Source organism: Lampetra planeri, chromosome 64, assembly GCF_965212315.1.
Source record: "Lampetra planeri chromosome 64, kcLamPlan1.2.h2, whole genome shotgun sequence".
NCBI classification, from domain to species: domain Eukaryota; kingdom Metazoa; phylum Chordata; class Hyperoartia; order Petromyzontiformes; family Petromyzontidae; genus Lampetra; species Lampetra planeri.
In genome coordinates, this window is record NC_136170.1 from 1212440 (window position 1) to 1231207 (window position 18768).

General features: G+C 42.5%; 1 protein-coding gene across 6 annotated transcripts in view; it reads right to left on the reverse strand.

Moving 5' to 3' along the window:
- The window catches only part of LOC144737071 (uncharacterized), a 69736-nt gene that overhangs the window by 19069 nt on the left and 31899 nt on the right, over positions 1-18768 (reverse strand). For 5 of the 6 annotated variants that reach the window (XM_078619728.1, XM_078619727.1, XM_078619726.1 and 2 more), the window contains exons 28-38: positions 17131-17171; positions 11232-14983; positions 9800-9887; positions 8279-8535; positions 8142-8187; positions 6913-7053; positions 4395-4572; positions 2749-2927; positions 2262-2331; positions 1165-1286; positions 947-978 (exon numbers count right to left, since the gene is read on the reverse strand). In XM_078619728.1, coding sequence (XP_078475854.1) covers positions 947-978; positions 1165-1286; positions 2262-2331; positions 2749-2927; positions 4395-4572; positions 6913-7053; positions 8142-8187; positions 8279-8535; positions 9800-9887; positions 11232-14983; positions 17131-17171 — 4906 coding nt within the window. The remainder of the gene's footprint in view (positions 1-946; positions 979-1164; positions 1287-2261; positions 2332-2748; positions 2928-4394; positions 4573-6912; positions 7054-8141; positions 8188-8278; positions 8536-9799; positions 9888-11231; positions 14984-17130; positions 17172-18768) is intronic. The other variant, XM_078619725.1, reaches the window with a different exon arrangement.

Consider the following 18768-nt stretch of genomic DNA (forward strand, 5'->3'; position numbering starts at 1 on the left):
TTGTCAATCCACTGATGAATTAAGGCCTCTCCAATTGGTATGAGTCATGGGGGTTCTTTACCCATCATCACACTGGTCAGTGCAGGTGGTTAAAATATCATGCCCTGAACCAGTTCTGATATCATTCGCCACTGATGTTAGCCGTGGGTTCGTAGCACGGTACATAGATGACTGTGCCACTGCTCCCAGTGAATCTAACAGATCTTTACAAACTGAAAAGAAAGGTTTTTCAATTTTAAATCAGCTGCAGTGTTGTTCCACGTGTAAGCAGTGTCACGACTGACGGAAGCTTTCCAAATTTGCTGTTTCTTTTTGGAACATGACACGATAATTTTGAAGTAGTCTTAATTCATGGGGGTTTGTTGGAGAGAATCAAAATAAGATAGTTCAGAGGCCACTCCTGGACAGGAACAAACAAGGAAAGCAAGGAAGAGAAGAATATGGGGGAGGCCTTTGCCTAGATATTATTGGTGGTGATTTGTAAAAGCCTTAAACACAAACTTAGGCCACTGCATGCTTCTCCTTATTGACAGCAGTAAGCAACCCATCAGAGAGATCACTGTGAAGGGCAGAGTAGATATCAGCAGAATAAAAGAATAAAAGAAACAAGATCTGGTTTAGATAGGACCTGGTGACCTAGCATTGCATTTTTTTTGCGTGTTACCGATTTCAAAATTAGATTGTATTCAGCACTCTTAAAAACCTCCAGATGAAATCAAGCATAGCCTAGGGTAAAAATTACATTAAAAAATGTTGCCCTGTTTCAATAGGAAATTTTGGAATGTTTTTGTTTTCAGCAAAGAGAAAGATTTCGCCTTTTTAGCCCCTTTTGAAAAGGTCAAATTTGACACCACTCACTCCCTCACTCAATTACTCTCGACTGGCAACTGTGTATACAAATATTCGATTCAGTGACACGTGTAGCATCGAGTGACCCAAGTTTTACCTTTTTACGTTCACCATTGGATCCAGCACAGCCTGAAACACAAATTCAGCAGTTGATTAAACATGTTTAAACAATTATCATGGCACTGCCATTTGCATCACCCTTATCACCATAATAATCATAATAACACACCAATTCCTCACATATATTAAGCATTAAAAACTGGAAATTCAGCGGCCTGCGTATGTCACGTTGAGGTAGAGGCACTGTCTACGTACCACAGTCTGATACGCATGAAGACTCCTTCATTGAGGGGTCTGTAGAGGTGAAGAGAAACTCTCCTTCTGGGCAGAAGCATCCCTCATATGTTCTGTTGCTGATGTTGATGTCTGGGATGTCTCTGCGAATAGTTCATTGAAAAATACAGTAGTTAGGAAACTACCCTATCTTCTATATGATACTACAAGTAGTAGTTCATACAGTATTGTCTGCATCATGGTCATGATGATAAGAGCAGAACACGTGGTCGCATTTGGTGAACTGGTGTCCTTGCGTGTCAGTCTTCTAGTGCTCTGTTAATAATCTAAAAGACATTTTTACTTGAAACGTGCACAGTTGTTGCTCACTCCACAAAGAGAGAGACAACAACTCGGAGGGACGAACCACAGACAAGTGGGAAGGCAGCCAAGCGGTGGGGCCGGCACCAACAATTTCCCAAGCTCTGCAGTCGCCTAAATATGAAGATTTTATTGAGTAATTATGTGATTCTTTACATGTCGGAGGAAACTGTAGCGCTCACAGAAAACACACGGTAGCGAGGGGGCCGACGCTCTATCCTATACAAATGGAACAGATGGGAGTTCCACATTATGCTGTCGCCTTCTCCGGGTGAGCCAGGCTATAAGCGCCTCAACGCCCACGGGAAGGATTACAGGCCACTTATATAGCCACAGCCCCGGGTTGCCCAGCTGACAAAATTGTGCTCTCTTGTTTTTTAACAGAAACTTTGAAAACACATTTAATTCATTAAAACATTTCATGAAAAATATATTTCAGCCCCCCCACCCCATAAGGAATATTTTCACCTGCCGTGATTAGGTAGGGGGCAGTTGCGTGGCTGAGCCCACAAACACGAGTGGCTCACAGAGTGATAGGAACCAGAGGCAGGGCCCTGACTCAGTTCCTTAAGTTTTTCTTGGGCCCAAGAAAACCGGTTGGTAGTAGCCATGAAAACAGCACACCATTTATGTAGAGACCCCATGAGACTGATGTGTCGATCTCCCTGTTTTCTTTTGACTTCATAGACAGACAAGAATACGGTACTTAAATCCCGATATCAATAAAATTCACACATTACAATTTTAATACATCTTACTTCAAATTGCAGCTTTTATCAAAGGTTGTACTGCACTGATGGTAAACTCTTCCTTCTGGACAAGTGATATCTGTAAACAAAAACATACAGAATATTACAGTACACTGTAACAACACACAATCGTGACGTACTAAAGATATGTAGATATTTATAGCTGATATAGCTTCACCACACCCATTATACTTCACCACACGAGTGAGTGCGAGTTGGTGAACTGTATTTACCACCCAGTATATGTTCTTCCTTCGGTGTGCAGAGGTAGCAAAGGATACTGCATTATTAACACGGCGAGCCGAGTTTGATTCCCAGCCATGGCGAGTGATGTCAGAACCAGTCCTACCCTCTCTTCACCAACCCTGACAAACTAGGGTGGTGAAGTACAGTCACATAATCCTTATGCATGACATCCATTTGTTGGATGGAGAATGGCTGGATCTTTTTACTTTTAAATGTACGGAAAAAAACACTTCACTGCAAGGGTACTTACTGCATATTCCATTTGTGTTTTCCCTCCATGGAATGCAGAAGCCAAATTTTTCACATTCCTTGGAGTAGGCCTTGATACTGGCACATGCAGCATTGCTCGTCTTTTGTGCGCACTTGTCAAAGACGCAAGAATCATAATAGATGTCCGGGGACAATATTTTGTTGCATTGGGCGAACAAACTGCACACGCAAAGGCATAAATCCATAAGTTTATCCTCGGGTAGGCTGCTGGGGTAAGTGTTGTGGTGAGTGCTGTCAGCAAGCACCTATTAAGGCACTTGAAATAAGAGTGAAGCAAGAACTATGTAGAACTATGGGCAGCATGGTCAGACTAATTATGGTGATGACTGTGACCCCTATGAAAGGTGAAACTGGTACACAGGTGCCGATGTACTATTTATGTATATTGTCAAAAACACTGAATAAACTAAATCAAGTGTACAGGCTGGCAACAAGAGTCAGAATATTTAATATACACAAAATATATATTTTACATTTTTGAGATGGAGATCTAAAACAAAACTGGAGGGATTGTGCACCTAGTATGTTGATGTCACGTGACATTCCAGGCATGATGGGAGGACCTATATTTTGGTCACACTCGTGCTTCTTGCTGTCTAGAAAGCACGCGTTGCATGTATCATTACTAAACCTGTTTTAGTAAAACTAAAAACTTGATCCTCATTTGGTGGAAAATACTCTCTTACATCCATAATACAGGTTTTTGGGTTAGATCGTGTAAATATATAAATGTGTCGTTAAACCCGTAATTACAACTTGCTGGCGAAACGTCGTACTCATAGTGTAAATGTTGTGGCTTTGCTCTCCAACACACCAGTGTGCTGTACTAGTAACGAGTTGGAATGTTGTTTACGAGATAAAACTTACTAATTGGCTGTGTCGGGTAGTGGCGGCTTTAACGACACATTTATATATTTACGCGATCTAACCCAAAAAAAACTGTATTATGGATGACATTAGTCGCGAAAGCCTACGTGTTAAAATGACTCTCTTACATTTAAAGCAATCAGGTTTCAGATGAAGACACTGTACCAAAACAGCTATTAGGAGAGTCTAAAACAATAACTATCCTTTTATCGATAAGAATAAAATATGTTCACGTGTTTCAAAATGCTGAATCATTGGACCATCATACTTTTCCCCCATATTGAAAGACTGTGACATCAGCAATTAAGCAGCAGGCTGGTTCGCAAATAAAGCTCAAACAAAGAACCCATTGCGTAAAATTGGAAAATGTGTCAGTCTTCTCCCTAATTTACAAAGGCGTTATCGAAGGCTCAGTACTTGTTTCATTTTTGTTTTCATTACGCAAAAAATTTTGCCACAGTTAATACATGAAAATTGTTTATGCCAATATGGCCTTATATATGCAAGGAGTTGACCTATATTATCATCATTATCACATTAATAATCATAATCTAATTTATCATCGTAGCAAATTGCCCCACCATTCATACGTAACTGGTAAAAACAGAGGGCTTGTGCCCCACCCACTCTGGATTATGTAACCGATCTCAATGGGTTCTGACCTGTTGTAGAGCACCCTCACAATGCATTATATATTACTGAAATCATAATCGTGTGTGCTTTGACTCAACAATTAAGACTATATATATGTACACACACCTGCTCTTGAGGATGTCGCAGGGCTGGGATGGGCAAGGTGTTGTTGTGATTGGTGTTTTTGTTGGTGGTGCGGGGTTTCGACACGTGGTCGTATTCCAGGCACCTGCCATGGCTGCACAGGAAACTGGGACACCGCTTGGCAAGCGACAATCGTTCGACGGGACGTTGCTGCACTTCCCTGAAACGTCAAACAACCCATTCGTGTCAGGAATCTTCAATTCACGTACAATTTAAAGTATTTAACAAACGGTTAACCCAAATGGTCTATTACCCCAAATTATAACAGATGTTGACATTTTTTTAAATCATATAATTGTAATATACGTAATATACTTCCTATTTAATGCCCTGAATCCAGCAGGCAATGAACGTTTATAAACTAAAAATATACTATTTTTTTTTTACCAGGAAAGGCCCACTGAGGTATAAGCTCTTTTCTCAGAAACAACCTGGCCGCAAATGACAGCTCAACGAAGTGGCTTATCATGTGAAAATGTATAGCAGTCAAATACTCTGCATATCTATATCCCTGCAATGAAGCCTTCTTCCTGAAGTGTCTTCCAAGAAATGGACATCGCTGCGTTGACCTCTTTAGCCGATGCAAAAATCTAGATTGAAATCTCATTTCTTTAGAACTGCTTTTTGTGTCTAGTTTGTTGTCCTTCCCCGCACCTCGGATAAACACAATTGAATATGAACGGTGCGAAAGAAGTTCAACATACATACAAGTGTCGGAGCATACGCAAATGAACTCCCTTCCCAGGGGTCCTACCTGGCAAAGCCCCCAAGCGAGCTCCCTTCATATCCCCAAGTCTCAACATTAACGGTCCATTTAATGCAGCTATGAAGCCTGTGGCCAACCACTCGGCCTCCTCCTCCATTCACAACTAGGTTCCTTCGATAACAAAATCTAGGGGAAGAAGCTTTAGGGCTCCTCCATTCACAAGGGGAACCCTGGTTGGCAGGGTCAACCAATGGAAAAGTGAGACGCATGCCCTAAAGCATCTTTCCCTAGATTTTGTTATGGAGGCCCCCCAATTAAGTTGATTAGTCCCCGTGCCCCGCTGCCCACATACGTTACCAAACACAACTAAGGTTACTCAGGCTACAATACAGACCAATCACACGTACACGCCAATGCAGTGTTATAAAGGCATTTGTTTCATGCTGTGTACACGTATTTTTTGTGCTACTCAGGAATTAGTTTTATGTTGTGTATCAGTGTTTTGTGTTCGTAAGGCACTTGTTTTCTGTTGTGTAGGAGTGTGTTTTGTTGCCGCAGTGTGCGCCGACAGTCCCCACACACATCCAAAAAATGGTCCTGCACGGTATCCTTTGCACAGCCTGCGCCCTCCCCCAGGGCCACGTGACCCCACCAGTTTGGAACCAACTACTTAAGCTCATGCTTCATTTTGGGAAGTGAATGGAGTTGCCTTACGCCTAGGACTTTTGAACAGTTAATGGCTATTGCGTTTCACTTTTTGGTCTGGTGAGTGTGAGTGTTTGGTCAATCTCTAAATCCAAGATGTATAATGTGCTACATTCAGCAAAAACCTGAAGTGCGGATGGCACTGAGAAAATGGTAACTAAATTAAACTAAACAGAAGAGAGAAAAAAATGTATTTAGTCTGGTTGTTGGAAAGGGGTGAGTGGAATCAGTGTTCATCAAAATGTGACTGAAATTGTTGAAAGGCAGGGCCAACAGGTGAAGGGTGGGTTTTATATATATAACTCTAATCCACCAAAGAATCAAATTGCACGATGAATCTGCTATGTATGAACTATGCACATTATGTGATGGTGGAAAAAACTTAGACAAAACATATATCACGAAGATAATATGAACGAGACAGTATAAATAAATATGAATACATCAAAATGGGACCCCAAACTATGAAAATGACTGCCTCCCTATCCTTATTATGCCAACTGATTTCTGTACAGCGTCCAGAGATGTGGTAGCATTTAAATGCTATATAAATTAACGAGGGTGTGGTTGACAGCACCACGCCCGCCCGCCTTTGTCTCCCCAGTGGCGATGTTCACACACCACACCAGTTACTCTTTTGAGGCTGAGTCGACCTAGGGGAGACCCAGGACTGGTTAAAATAATCGTCACCGGTGGTGGCCGTGAGTGGGTATCGAACTCGGGTCGCCGGGTTCGTAGCGCAGCGCGTTAACCACTACACTACAATGTTTTATGCTTCCACATGCGCGGGTCACATGACAAATTTGACGTCACAGCTCACTTGCCGTGCAAAAAATATATGCATTATTGAGCTCCCCCCCCCCCCAAAAAAGTGTATTTTTACAATTTTTGCATGGTGTACAGTCTGGAAGGTACCCACAAGGCAATTTTCCAGTTTGTTGCATGTCGGGAAGTACGCTAAACATTTTGAACAGACACACATATTCACAACTTTGCCTTTTATATATATAAAGATTGCATTGTATGCTAAGTGGAATGTGTTGTAGAAAGCACTCTTCGCGTTTGCAGCAACGTGAAATGGACACTCACCACATTGCCCCTCCGTCTTGTTCCCAAAGATTGCGTGTGACAGCACAATGACGAACAATTGGCCATCAAAGGTTATCCTAGAGTTAATCTTCTCGAAGTACACAGTCAAGGTGATTTGAGTGTAATCGATGGAGAAATCACCTTCACAAATGGTACAGGTTCGTCACGAAACAATCTGCATACATTTTTGTCTCAAATGCATTTTGCTGTCTATGGAAGAATACATTGTTGTAACATATATTAATGGTACTAATTATAATTAATTAGACTTCTTAGAGCAAGCCTGCTTGTTTAGGAAGGTTATCAGCAAGCGCAGTATTGGGTATACAATATTGGAAAATGCAGAACATTACTTTTCTTTCCAATCCACCTTGAAAGTCGATATAAGCATTCCAGATAAGATTTGGGTCATCGAGTAATTTCCCCTATAATTACGGTACTCCGTGAGTAAAACATTTTCAGTAGATACAGTGCACAATATTAGCCTATAACCAAATCACCTGGAATGAGCCCGACCCTATCAGACCTCAGAACCTATGAAGGATTGAGCCTGGATAGTGCTTGGATGGGCGACCACCATGCACCGGATCACTGCGATCTTGGGTCGGAGTACAGAAAATGCTCCAACTATCCAGCAGGCTGCGATTCAATTAATGGATTAATGAAAGTCTCATTTAGCCAGTTACCCAGATAGTTTGCAAAGAAGATCCGTTCTGTATCAGCACAGCGATTGTAATTGACTCCAAGATGATTTAGGTTGAAAAGTAACTTTAAAAAAATATGCGGTTCCGAGTGAAATTGCAAGCCTAAGGACGCGGCAGCGGTTGTTGAGGATTATATCATTACTCCCAATGGACCCAGCCAATCAGCTGACAGTGTGATTGCAGCTTGCACCGTGGGAATTGAGGAGCCATGGAGGCTGCTGCTGTAATATTGAACTCGAACAGTGTTGCCATCCCTAAATGATGTCCCAAATTTACGAGGTGTATTTGTCCAAACCTATCTTATTGAATCACAGTTATTTCAAGTCACAACTTATCAAACTAAGTCGTTCGGTATTCAGGCCTAAATACTTCCCCCAGCAGTCGTTCATATTCAAGGACAAGTTTATTTGTTTAATCAGATGGTAACTCGCATTTGCAAGAGTGACTTGGGTCACCATTCTAACAAAAAGAAAACACGTAAAATAAAGTACAGCATTGAATCAAATATAAATCAGAGCAACTCACCTGGAATTATGTAGGGAGTTTGTGTAATTATCCCATTCAATAATACCTGGAAAACAAAGCAATCCCAAACCATCATTTCCTGGAGGTCTAACTCACATATTTATTGTATAAATTGTCAATTTAAGTTTACCCCATACCTTTACGTTGGTTGTGTTGTTTGTCCGCTCCAGTCGAATTTCGTACTGCTCGTAGGAAATGATCAAGTTCTGGGGACACGAAACTCCATCTTTGGCCCCACAATCATACGTGTCGATAAGCACTTTGAAGTGAAAATTCCAGTCTATCCCAGAACCATTGATCTGCTGCACCAGAACATACTGGCACACCCCCTGGAAGTCATATTTATTGCCGCCAAACGTCAAAAAGTGAGGATCTCCCCATCCTTTACAAAAACCTGCATTAAGAGTGGGGGTAGGGTGGGAGGGAGGTGAAAGTGGACACACACACAGAAAATAGAGCATTATAATCAAGCAGCCCTACCTACATCCTGCTATACACAAAGATGCATTATTTATGTATTAACCCTCAGCATCCCACTACACGAAAAAGGACCCCCACACCCCCACCACTGTCTTCCACTCTTCACACTCTCTTACCACCTCCATCCTGCGTGCTCAAAATTGTCCGATCTCATCCCACCATGACATTTTTTGCCTTCCTCTGTTTCTTTTTCCCTCAATTGGCCATTTGTTTCATATCAGTCATTTGATAATCCAGTTCAGTGTCCTGCCCAGCTCAGTTTCAATGTTTTCACTTCATAAATTACAACTGTTATCCGATGGTTTAATGATCAAACCTTATATCTTCAATTGAGTCTAACCTGTTGGCAAACTTGTAACCTTGTTGTAGTTTAACTAGAGTCCAGGTGTATGTCCTGTAGATCTCAACTGGTAAAATAAAAGAACCCATTAGCTTAAAAAAACACTTGTCATTTTCCTTTCATAAAGCTTCTCAATGACCAACATTTGTGTCAAAATGAGGGGGCTACTAAAATGCCATTATTGGTGCCTAATGTGCTGGCTCTGATTGGCTGTTTGTGCACATGGCAGCCGAATAAAAGCAAGCCTACTCGAGGGTGATACATAATATGGTGGCTAGGAGCGCAGAGCATGCTGGGAACTGACACAAGTTGCCTTATACTGTTAATCGGATGCCAAAAGCCTTAGACTTTTGTGAACACTTCACAGAAGTAGTAGTGGGTTTTACACTAACTTTAATATCATACGTATGAAACTACCTGGAACACTGAACGGTCAAATATATGCCATATTTGGCTTTAGTCCTCTAAAACCTCTACTTTAATTGTCTCAAGAGTCGTAACGCTTATTTTTAGAAGCGTTCTGCATTTACATGTTTTAGTGGGAGGAACCTGGAGTACCCAGAGAAAATCCCCACGCATACAAGGGGATAACACTGAAAGCTCCGCACAGATGGATTCAATCCACAGACACTATCCAGAGAGTGGACAAAATCTATAGGTAGACTGCAACTAGTGCTGTGTTGTCATTTCCTGGCAGGTTGACTGCTCTCACAGCCATCATGCACACCTACAATAGAACAAGAGCATGTAGTAAAACAATAATTGGCAAAGCTCAGTGGGGTGTTGAAAAACCCAGCTTAAAATGTGAAGGCCATCTGAATGTGCTCTACAAACTCACATGGGCACTCGTATTCTTCACAGCATCCTTTCTTGACAAGTTGTGGTAGAGCCTTGTTTTCACATACTGGCTTGACTGGGGTTTTGCACTGTTAGAAAATACAAGATGACATGCCAAAGTAAGAACAATATGTACATACAATTACATGCATTTACGTTTACAAAACATCGAAATGCAACCGCATCTTAATGGTATAATGGACAGCGCAATACACTATAAACATGTGGAATTTGCCACGGCTAACACTAGTGGCAAATCATATCTGAAATGGTTTTGTAAACGGTTATGCGAGTGAAATGAAAATACGATATTTAAAAAACATGCTACTTGGTAGTGGCTGGGTAGCTCAAGGGTTATAACCAATGAGATGGCACCCCTGAAATTCTGGGCCAGAATCCTGTTTTCAGCCATAAGTGATTTAACTGAATTCTAAAGTAAAAGCGGGTTGACAGTCTCAGCCCAGTCACCAAATTGCTGCTCAAAAAACCATCACATTACATGTTTTTTTATTCAGTTAATTTGCCCTTAACTCTCCCCCAGTCGGTGAATTAACAAACAACACCTTGGGTTTACTTCCATATGGCAGCGCACACATGGAATGCAGAGCCCCTTGTTTGGATAAGAGTTCACTTGAAGGGATCTCATTCAATTGCAGAATATTTTTTTTAATGGGACTGAAAACTTTATTTCATATTTATATATCTGGAAACACACGAGATAGAGTGACATATACATTTAATGGAGTCTGTGGATGAAGGAAGACTATAATCAGGGGCACGACCTATTTCAATGACGGGGCTATGCAAGATACGAATACGGATGTTTTTAACCCATATACAATAATATGTAGGCTATAACTATATATAAATTCAGTTGCACCGTGAATTATGTTTAGAAGAAGGCAGTTTCACAGTATCGCTAAATAAATAAAAGATGTAAGGGTACAATAAAATAAGTTATTATGCGTCTTGCTTTCATGCTGGCCCATCGGTCTAGGATTTCCTTAAAGGGGGTGGGTCGCACAACTTTATCATCGATTAATCATAGCCAGATGAGTTAAGTGGGCTTGGTCCATGGTAGAGTGCAGGTAACTTTTAATGCATTAAAAACATATTCTTAACATTTTTTCTTATCTATTGATTCGAGACTCCCTTGTGGTCAACTGGGACCCTATGCATCGCATACGCTGCATACCCCCCATAGTTGCGCCCCTATCATATAACCATGAGACAAAATTTGCTTACCCATGGGATCTAAGAATGAAATGCGCCTTAGAAACGTAAATTATGGATTGATTACATTAACAACTGTTAATACATTTCTAAAAACAATTTAGAATACCTCTTATCTGAATAGCCAAAAACGTTTAACTGTTAAAATAGCGGTGATAGTATCTGTTCAGAATAAAAACATGATTTGGTTCAGTACTTACTGGAGGGCAGGTGGGAGTTTGTGGAGACGTGTTGATTGTAGATTTCGATGGCGTTGTGCTTGACGATTTTGTTGGCGTTTTTGTTGAAACGGATGTTACTGTTGTGGTTGGCAGTGTCACGGTTGTTGTCACAGTTGTTGGTTTGTAAGTTATTGAAGTGGTTGCTGAAGATTTGCTTGAAGGCTGGAATGTTACAGTTGTTGATGGAGATTCAGTCGATTGTATGGTTGTTGATGACACTGTGAGGGGCGTAGTGGTTATCGGATTACAGCATACTCGAATGTGGTAGTCTTTGCACAATGGGGCATTATCCTTATTGAGGCAGAGAAGTCCAGTGGAGACATCACAAGTGACATTTTGCACAAAATTTGGGAAGGTTAAATCTGGAGAACCCACCACTTGGCACGCGATATCCACAGGATAGCTCATAGGGCATATGTCGGTACCACTCTCCCTGATGTGTGCAAATGTCTCATCATCACCTTCATTTTTTAAGTTGGGGATATCAGAATTGAACCATTCGGACCACACACATGGTATAGGTGACTCGGTGGTTATTGAAGCGGTTGATGGAGGTGCTGTTGTGGGTGGGGGTGTAGTTGTTGATTCGGTGGTAATTGAGGTGGTAGATGGAGGTCTTGTTGTGGGTGGGGGTGTAGTTGTTGATTCGGTGGTTATTGAGGTGGTAGATGGAGGTGCTGTTGTGGGTGGGGGTGTAGTTGTTGATTCGGTTATTGAGGTGGTTGATGGAGGTGCTGTTGTGGGTGGGGGTGTAGTTGTTAATTCGTTTATTGAGGTGGTTGATGGAGGTGTTGTTGTGGGTGGGGGTGTAGTTGTTGATTCGATTATTGAGTTGGTAGATGGAGGTGTTGTTGTGGGTGGGAGTGTAGTTGTTGATTCGGTTATTGAGGTGGTTGATGGAGGTGCTGTTGTGGGTGGGGGTGTAGTTGTTGATTCGGTTATTGAGGTGGTTGATAGAGGTGTTGTTGTGGGTGGGGGTGTAGTTGTTGATTCGGTTATTGAGGTGGTTGATGGAGGTGCTGTTGTGGGTGGGGGTGTAGTTGTTGATTCGGTTATTGAGGTGGTTGATGGAGGTGCTGTTGATGGAGGTGCTGTTGTGGGTGGGGGTGTAGTTGATTCGATTATTGAGTTGGTAGATGGAGGTGTTGTTGTGGGTGGAGGCGTAGTTGTTGATTCGGTGGTTATTGAGGTGGTAGATGGAGGTCCTGTTGTGGGTGGAGGTGTAGTTGTTGATTCGGTTATTGAGGTGGTAGATGGAGGTGCTGTTGTGCGTGGGGGTGTAGTTCTTGATTCGGTGGTTATTGAGGTGTTAGATGGAGGTGTTGTTGTGGGTGGTGGTGTAGTTGTTGATTCGGTTATTGAGGTGGTAGATGGAGGTGCTGTTGTGGGTGGGGGTGTAGTTGTTGATTTGGTGGTTATTGAGGTGGTTGATGGAGGTGCTGTTGTGGGTGGGGGTGTAGTTGTTGATTCGGTGGTTATTGAGGTGGTAGATGGAGGTGCTGTTGTGGGTGGGGGTGTAGTTGTTGATTTGGTTATTGAGGTGGTAGATGGAGGTGCTGTTGTGGGTGGGGGTGTAGTTGTTGATTCGGTTATTGAGGTGGTTGATGGAGGTGCTGTTGTGGGTGGGGGTGTAGTTGATTCGGTTATTGAGGTGGTTGATGGAGGTGCTGTTGTGGGTGGGGGTATAGTTGTTGATTCGGTTATTGTGGTTGATGGAGGTGTTGTTGTGGGTGGGGGTGTAGTTGTTGATTCGATTATTGAGTTGGTAGATGGAGGTGTTGTTGTGGGTGGGGGTGCAGTTGTTGATTCGGTGGTTGAGGTGGTTGATGAAGGTGCTGTTGTGGGTGAGGGTGTAGTTGGTCGACAGCACACTCGGATTTCATAGTTTTTACATCCTCCACTGTACGGATCCTGCAATTCTTCCAAGCACAGGAGCCCTTCGTTGACATCACACGTGATGCCAGTCCCCGTGTCTGACAAATTCGCTTCTTCATAACCTATGGCCCGACAATCTATTAACATGGGAACACCGGTCCCACAGATGGCATGTCCTGTCTTCTCCTGGTAGTGAGCATACGTCTCATTGTCATTCGATGGAGTATTATCATTGGGGTAGTCAATACTGCCCCATGATGCCCACATGCATCCAATTGTTGTTGATTCGGTGGTAATTGAGGTGCTAGATGGAGGTGCTGTTGTGGTTGGGGGTGTAGTTGTTGATTCTGTGGTTATTGAGGTGGTAGACGGAGGTGCTGTTGTGGGTGGGGGTGTAGTTGTTGATTCGGTGATTATTGAGGTGGTAGATGGAGGTGTTGTTGTGGGTGGTGGCGTAGTTGTTGATTCGGTGATTATTGAGGTGGTTGATGGAGGTGCTGTTGTGGGTGGGGGTGTAGTTGTTGATTCGGTTATTGAGGTGATTGATGGAGGTGTTGTTGTGGGTTGGGGTGTAGTTGTTGATTCGGTGATTATTGAGGTGGTTGATGGAGGTGCTGTTGTGGGTGGGGGTGTAGTTGTTGATTCGGTTATTGAGGTCGTTGATGGAGGTGCTGTTGTGGGTGGGGGTGTAGTTGTTGATTCGGTTATTGAGGTGGTTGATGGAGGTGCTGTTGTGGGTGGTGGTGTAGTTGTTGATTCGGTTATTGAGGTGGTAGATGGAGGTGCTGTTGTGGGTGGGGGTGTAGTTATTGATTCGGTGGTTATTGAGGTGGTTGATGGAGGTGTTGTTGTGGGTGGTGTCGTAGTTGGTAGACAGCACACTCGGATCTCATAGTTTTTACATCCTCCACTGTACGGATCCTGCAATTCATCTAAGCACAGGAGCCCTTCGTTGACATCACACGTGATACCAGTCCCCGTGTCTGACAAATTCGCTTCTTCATAACCTATTGCCCGACAATCTATGCGGGTGGGAACACCAATCTCACAGATGGCATGTCCTGTCTTCTCCTGGTAGTGAGCATACGTCTCATTGTCATTGGATGGAGTATTATCATTGGGGTAGTCAATGCTGTGCCATGATGCCCACATGCATTCAATTGTTGTTGATTCGGTGGTAATTGAGGTGCTAGATGGAGGTGCTGTTGTGGTTGGGGGTGTAGTTGTTGATTCTGTGGTTATTGAGGTGGTAAATGGAGGTGTTGTTGTGGGTGGGGGTGTTGATTCGGTGATTACTGAGGTGGTAGACAGAGGTGCTGTTGTGGGTGGGGGTGTAGTTGTTGATTCGGTGATCATTGAGGTGGTAGATGGAGGTGATGTTGTGGGTGGTGGCGTAGTTGTTGATTCGATTAATGAAGCGGTTGATGGAGGTGCTGTTGTGGGTGGTGGCGTAGTTGTTGATTCGGTTATTATTGAGGTGGTTGATGGAGGTGTTGTTGTGGGTGGTGGTGTAGTTGTTGATTCGGTGATTATCGAGGTGGTTGATGGAGGTGTTGTTGTGGGTGAGGGTGTAGTTGTTGATTCGGTTATTGAGGTGGTAGATGGAGGTGCTGTTGTGGGTGGGGGTGTAGTTGTTGATTCGGTTATTGAGGTGGTTGATGGAGGTGCTGTTGTGGGTGGGGGTGTAGTTGTTGATTCTGTTATTGAGGTGGTTGATGGAGGTGTTGTTGTGGGTGGTGGCGTAGTTGTTGATTCGCTGGTAGTTGAGATAGTTGTTGGAGGAACTGTTGAGGATGAGGTTGTAGTTGTTGATTCTGTGGTTGTTGCAGTAATAGTAGACGTGGTTTGTGGACACCCTATATAACAAAAGTAAAACAACTCCATTATTAGATTAAACACTTTTCTTCAACACTGCATTGAAACTCATGCTGCTAACCATATGGGCAACATTTCACGTCATTTACAAGCAACCCCTTTCCTAATGTGTTTGCGAGAGAACACAACTCTCAACTGCTCATACTTGAAGCTCAAGAGTTTATCTTGCCCAATGATGTTGTACTGCTGCACCCTAATCCCAGAATGGCTCTTACATTGTCTGACCACCTGGTTTCAGAAATTATTATTGTTACAGAGTGGACATGACCTTCAAGGACCACTCTAATAGTCTCACGATCACCATCATGTGGCTTTAGCTCTTCCCCTTGGTCGCCAACCTATGGGTATCACTCCTACACTCGTTTAGGTAACCTGCCCAGTTCCACCCTGCAAGTGTTCTCCCTGTCACAGACTTTTCTTGATTACATCTGAAATACTCTACCATGATTTTATTCGAACCAAATTGCTTCACTTATCATGCAAAAAAAAACTCTGAGCACTTAAATGATACCCCTCAGCAACATCATCCGCAAGCATGGCGTCGACTTTCACACGTAGGTTCATGACACTAAACTTCACCATTATGCCTCCAGCATTGATTTCAGAGCTATAGAAGTGCTGTTCGACTGTTTATAAAATTTATATTATTTCATGAGCTCGAAATTTCTTTAGTTAAATGTCAGAAAAACAGGAGCTATAATTTTTGATTCTCGTCAGCATTTGATGGATCCTCATCCCCATTGTCTGCAAACTTGGCATCCTTCTGGTACCTGTGCTGAGCTTCCTTCCCCACAACTCCTCAGTTACTAAGACTACATTTTTCCACCTCCACAAGATTGCCTGTCCATACCTCACCCCTGCTGCTGCTGAAACCCTGATCCATGCTTTCGTCACATCAAGGCTAGATTTCTTGCAGCATTTCTCAATAAACTACAGATAAATTTTGCTTTAAAGCTTTCGTGACTGCAGGGATTCATATTCTTGGTTCTTTCGGTAAAGTAACGTAGAAGGGAAATAATAAAATAAGAATTTATTGTTTTATATTGTTATTATTTTATTATTTCCCTTCTACGTGACTTTACCACAGACCGGGTGCTTTACCCAACCAATATTCACCGGCTTTCTATTAACAATCGTGTGGACAACAAGATCCTTGCCCTCACATTTAAATCCATCAATGGCCTTGCCCCTCCCTAAGTCTGGAACCTTCACTTTGACCTTTATGGACCTAAAATAAACTTTGATAAGCCTAATAAAATCAGAATCCACAACAGTCTGGCTGGCTGCGCAAATTCAACAACTGAGCTAAACTTCCGTGCTACAATTCGTTTAAAAAACAATAATGAATAGGGCTTCCAGCTGACTTTCGAACTTAACACATGGATTAACACATGGTGTCATATGAATTCCATCTCTACATCTCAACAAATGTCTAACAAGAAAGTTGAGACGTTTGAAATCTCAAACAGGGTACTGTAAAAACCAGACAAATAAAAAGCAAGCAAAAATTAAATAGGTGATATGTTATAAAGAAAACAGGCAAGTAGTTTACGGGCAGAGAACACGAGCCAACCAAATGCTAGCCCTACATCTAACCCCAAACAACTATCCCACCAGGCACTAGTACAGTACTAACCATCCTACTAACCCTAACAAGAAAACCAACGACCAAGCCGAACCATAACCAACTATTCAAACATTCCACGAGAAAAAGCCTTCCTAATGATCCTGACCCTAACCATAAACCTACCTCCAGCACTTCACCAGGGTGAATTTCATGTTTTTGTTTGTTTTTCAATTTGCACAATTATAGTGCACATATGTGCCTTTAATAAAACAGGAAATACTCTGATTTGCTGGAAAAAAATTGCTAAATAAAAAAATGTATTCGGGATTTTGTTATAGAGGAAAGCAAGGGATGAAATGCACTGGATGGAATCAGCTCTGGATCTTGATCTTGCTGCTACATCTATGCTCCCCACCTTCACTAACCTGTGCTGACCAGTGTGATAAAGTATGGTCACACAATAACCACAATCTGCATGCTGTGGGGAGTGGCTTGAAAAATTTACATGTATATTTACCACCATGGGGATCATTCTATGGTGGAATGTACGGTTGTGCTTACCTGGGATAATTGTGCAGGAAATGCCGTCGATTGTACAGGAACTGATGGGAAAACACAGACCCATGTTAATAGCGTACAAGCGACAAACGGGACTGAGAGCAAATGCAAGCACAACTCTGCCACCTCGCTCAGGCTCATTTTGAGGGGTATAAATGTGTTATCAAGTCAAATTCTCTGTGACATGCTGCTTGATTGATCACATATTGATTGATCACAGGAGGTCATGGGTTAGATCCCGACCCTGACGCCTGTTTCTTTGGAGTTTTCATATTCCCCTCATGATCGCGTGGATTTTCTCTGGGTCCTCCAGTTTTTCTCTCCATATTCAGAAACGTGCGTTTAGAGTATTTGGCTGCTAAAATTTTCCAAATAATGAAAGCCACTCAGTTGAGCTATATGTGGCCAGGACGCTCCTGGAAAAGAGCTATGTAGCTCAGTGGGCCTTACCTGGTAAAATAAAAAAAAAGTTATAGTAGTACATCATAATCATCTAAGCTGTATTCGTTGTGAGTGTGGAAAGGGGCCTTGCCTATAAAATCGGGCAGTAAACTCTTATTGGTTCAAGCAAGGCTGACTGCCGATGAGACAATGAATATCAAAACCAGACCAGTTTGTTTGCATTGAACCAATGCTGCTGATAAGATGCACTACCAGAAGGCCGTGCGGCTGATTGGATGTGCAAAAATTACATACTTTTTTTTACGTGGGAAGGCCTTATTTATTTTGTATGTTTTAGGGATGAATTTCAGATAAAAAAAATTCAATGTCGGATTTTTTGCCGCAATTTCAGATTTTATCTTTACGACACTTTTTACTGGAAAAGTACGAAAGCAATGATATGGAAGTGCTTTATTCTCCTTTGATGTCACGTTTTTAGGTCAATCCAAAAGAAAATATTTGCATCATGAGATATTTCATATCTAGGCCTAATTTTCAGTTATATCAGATTCATAAAAAATTGTTAAAAGATCTGTCGTATGAATGTATCTTTGAAATAATTATCTGATTTCCTCCCAGAAGCAAAAATGTTCACAATCTATAAAAATTAAAGTCAAAAATTGTCTGTTTGTGGGTTTGTTTGTGGGTTTGTGTCTGTTCGCGCGCTTGCGAACGATTCGCCTCTCCAACGGTGGGGTTTACGGAAAAAAGAAAATAGCCAGGTACCAAGCCGTAAGCCCCGCGGTGAGCAAGCACTATTCCTTTTTCACATCCGTCAACTTTAAAAATGTATAATTATCGATTTAGTGCGTTTTTTCGCGCTTATTTATTTATTTATGACGCGCGCACGACCATACCAACTCACGCACCTTTGGTGGGGGGGGACGGCCCATGCCAAGTCGCACGCCTTCAGTGGGAGTGAGGGGGACATTTTCTTTCGCGTTAAAAATGCTATAAAGATACACTAAACGCTGACGTTAATTCTTCACTGTGTGATGTCCCCCGCCACCCCGATGCGTGCAGTTATTACTACTATACAGTCGCTAGATGCTACCGCTATATGCCGTAGATATTACTGCAGAGCGGCCGGGGAGATCGTGTCTGGGGGGGGGCGTCAGGGGGTAGCAGCCCAGCCCCAGCCTGCCAAGGTGCCACCTCAGCCGGCTGGACAATCTAGGCGAGGCTGGAGGCTCTGCACGG